Source organism: Dendroctonus ponderosae, unplaced genomic scaffold (genome assembly GCF_020466585.1).
Source record: "Dendroctonus ponderosae isolate FM_Combo_2020 unplaced genomic scaffold, Dpon_F_20191213v2 Dpon_F_20191213_12, whole genome shotgun sequence".
Classification (NCBI taxonomy): domain Eukaryota; kingdom Metazoa; phylum Arthropoda; class Insecta; order Coleoptera; family Curculionidae; genus Dendroctonus; species Dendroctonus ponderosae.
In genome coordinates, this window is record NW_026017316.1 from 1,914,154 (window position 1) to 1,916,861 (window position 2,708).

The 2,708-nt window shown below is 50.1% G+C and overlaps 2 protein-coding genes across 2 annotated transcripts in view; one reads left to right on the plus strand and one right to left on the minus strand.

Annotated features, from left to right (window-relative positions):
- LOC125503070 overlaps positions 1 to 2,708 on the plus strand; it is a gene marked incomplete in the record, with an annotated part of 19,927 nt that overhangs the window by 4,749 nt on the left and 12,470 nt on the right.
- Positions 1,476 to 2,681, minus strand: LOC109541994 (sodium-dependent dopamine transporter). The gene is made up of 2 exons (XM_019911016.2): positions 2,384 to 2,681; positions 1,476 to 2,179 (listed from the first exon to the last, which is right to left on the minus strand). Exons 1-2 carry the CDS (start codon positions 2,559 to 2,561, stop codon positions 2,016 to 2,018), a joined length of 342 nt encoding a protein of 113 aa, XP_019766575.2. The 5' UTR covers positions 2,562 to 2,681; the 3' UTR covers positions 1,476 to 2,015.

The window sequence follows — 2,708 nt, forward strand, 5'->3', positions numbered from 1 at the left end:
GGGGGGGGGATTTTCATCGTTCAGGCGCTGAGTGCTTTCGCACGATTTAACGAACCGGCCCGGGGGAACATTAAGTGATTTTTTCCCCTTATCGCTAATGGGCGCCCTAAAGTTACGTGAGTGGGTGCCCGATGTGCGTCAAATGGTTGTTTAACTGCGCGCCACTGCGCCATTTACGGGCGGACGGACAAAAATCAAAAAGCCCTTAAAAGCCCTTGAAATTCCACGTGTTTTTTGTTCAGAAAGTTTTTTGATGCGGCTGCAAATAAGCGCGCTAGAGCCCCAGTGACATTGACGCCCTTTCACTGTGCACGTCAACGGTTTTTCGCTGGTAACTCCACGATCAAGGGGGCGATTTCGGAGATTCAAAAAAATCCCCAAAGCCCTTGAGGGTGTGATAATTTTTCGTCCGAAAAGTTTTCTCATCGGGGGCCCAATAAGGACTTTATAGCCCAAAATAACAGCGCCGCCCTTTTGAAAAATTTCCCGGTAACCAAAATGCAACAAGCTGACCAAAACTCCAATATGGATGTTCAAATTGAACGAAAATTTCATCTTTAAATGCTGTTTTTCCAGCATCTTTGAAAATGGAATTTGAAAAGCGAAAAAACCTCCACAAAGCTGTTCAGCAAATTCTCCACAATTTCGGCAGCAAAAGTTTCGAAATCCGTCCATTAATAAAGACGGTAGAAGGCAAATGACAACGCCGCCCCTTGGGAGGAGCACCAAATCACTCTATGGCCCACAGCTCGGTTATTAGTGGTCCGATTTAAAAAATTCAAAATCTCCCAAAAAGCGCTTTAAAATCTGCACTCTTTCAATCAGGGCGTCTTTGAATCAAACCGCGAACAAGGACGCCAACCGTAGAATAACAGGGCCGCCCTTTTAAGCTGGGCGCCGGCGCCCACTTTTTTGTTAAGAATATTTTCGGATTGCGTTGATCGAACTAATAATGGCGCCGTTTTGAACGTTTCGCCAATAATTGATTTGAATTTGCCGAGTTTTCGATGCATCAACCGTGCTTTCGCTCACAACTCTGCAACCGAAAATGGCATTTGAAAAGCGAAAAAACCTCCACAAAGCTGTTGAAATTCCCCCCAATTTTGGCTGCAGAAGTTTCGAAATCCGTCCATTAATAAATACGATAGAAGGCAAATGACAACGCCGCCCCTTGGGAAGAGCACCAAAGGTCACAGCTCGGTTATTAGTGGTCCGATTTCAAAAATTCAAAATATCCCAAAAAGCGCTTTGAAATCTGCACTCTTTTAAGCAGGGCGTCTTTGAATCAAACCGCGAACAACGACGCCAACCGCAGAATAACAGTGACGCCCTTTTAAGCTGGGCGCCGGCGCCCACTTTTTTGTTAAGAATATTTTTGGATTGCGTTGATCGAACTAATAATGACGGCGTGTTGAACTTTCGCCAATAATTGATTTGAATTTGCCGAGTTTTTGATGCATCAACCGTGCTTTCGCTCACAACTCTGCAACCGAAAATGGGATTCGAAAAGCGACAAAACCGCCACAAAGCCCTTGAAATTCCCCCCAATTTTGGCTGCAGAAGTTTCGAAATCCGTCCACTAACAAGGGCGGTAGACGGCAAATGACAACGCCGCCCCTTGGGAAGAGCACCAAATCACTCTGTGGCCCACAGCTCGGTTATTAGTGGGCCGATTTGAAAAAACCCAAAAGCCCCTGGCAGCTAAGGGCAACCCCCAGACTTCGCCGTTAAGAAACTGCCCGTTCCCCGTCCCGGCAGGGGTGGGGGAGGCAAAGTAACGGCGCCGCCCTTTTATAATGCACGCGTTTCGGACGCAACTGGTGGAAAAGGGGGCCGCAAACCAGCCGCCCGGGGCCCGCCAACCCCTCGCCAACTCAACGCGAATAATCCCCTGTGGCAGAGCGTCAAAGGCGTGCAGAATGGCACACTTCCTTCCGCCGCTTTAGCCAAGTGGATAATTGACTCCGTCTGGGCACCAGGCTTTTACCGGTGGATTTGCGGCCCCATTTTCCCATTTATCCCGGGATTATTGTCGTCGACTTACCCTTGAAAAGGGGGCAGAGCCGCCCCCAGCACGTGATCGCCCCCTTCCGGTTGTACTGGCCGAGGGCCAACTCCATGTAGAAGAGCGGAATGCCGCCGATCACCAGCATGATGCAGTAGGGAACCAGGAAGGCGCCTAGAACAAAGCCCCACTTCACTCTGTATCGGTGCCAATAGCTGGCCGCCCTTTTTCCCCATCGGGAGCGCGAAAATTGATGGATCAAGGGGGCCGCGTTTGACTCAATTAACGGTGCCATTAACCGTCCAAAGTGGCAACGCTTTCAATATCGCGCCGCCCCAAATTCCATTAGCGATAATTCGATTCGCCCTCTCACTTTACCTCCGCCATTCTTGAAGCACAAATAGGGAAATCGCCACACGTTTGCCAGATCGACGGCGAATCCGATCACCGACAGCAGAAAGTCGACTTTTTTGCCCCAAGTTTCGCGATGATCGGCCGTTTGCATGACGGGGGGCGGCCCACGATGACCGTTCGGGCGGCTAGTCGTCGACGTCATTGTCCAGGGGCGGCTGCTGCTGATGGGCGACCGTTACGAAGCAAAGCCGCCTCTGATCGCAGGTGAGGCTGCAACAAACAAGGTGATGATTGTTTTATTCAGAAGGCCTGAGGAATTGTTTGCGCGCCGTCCGATCCAGACCCACTT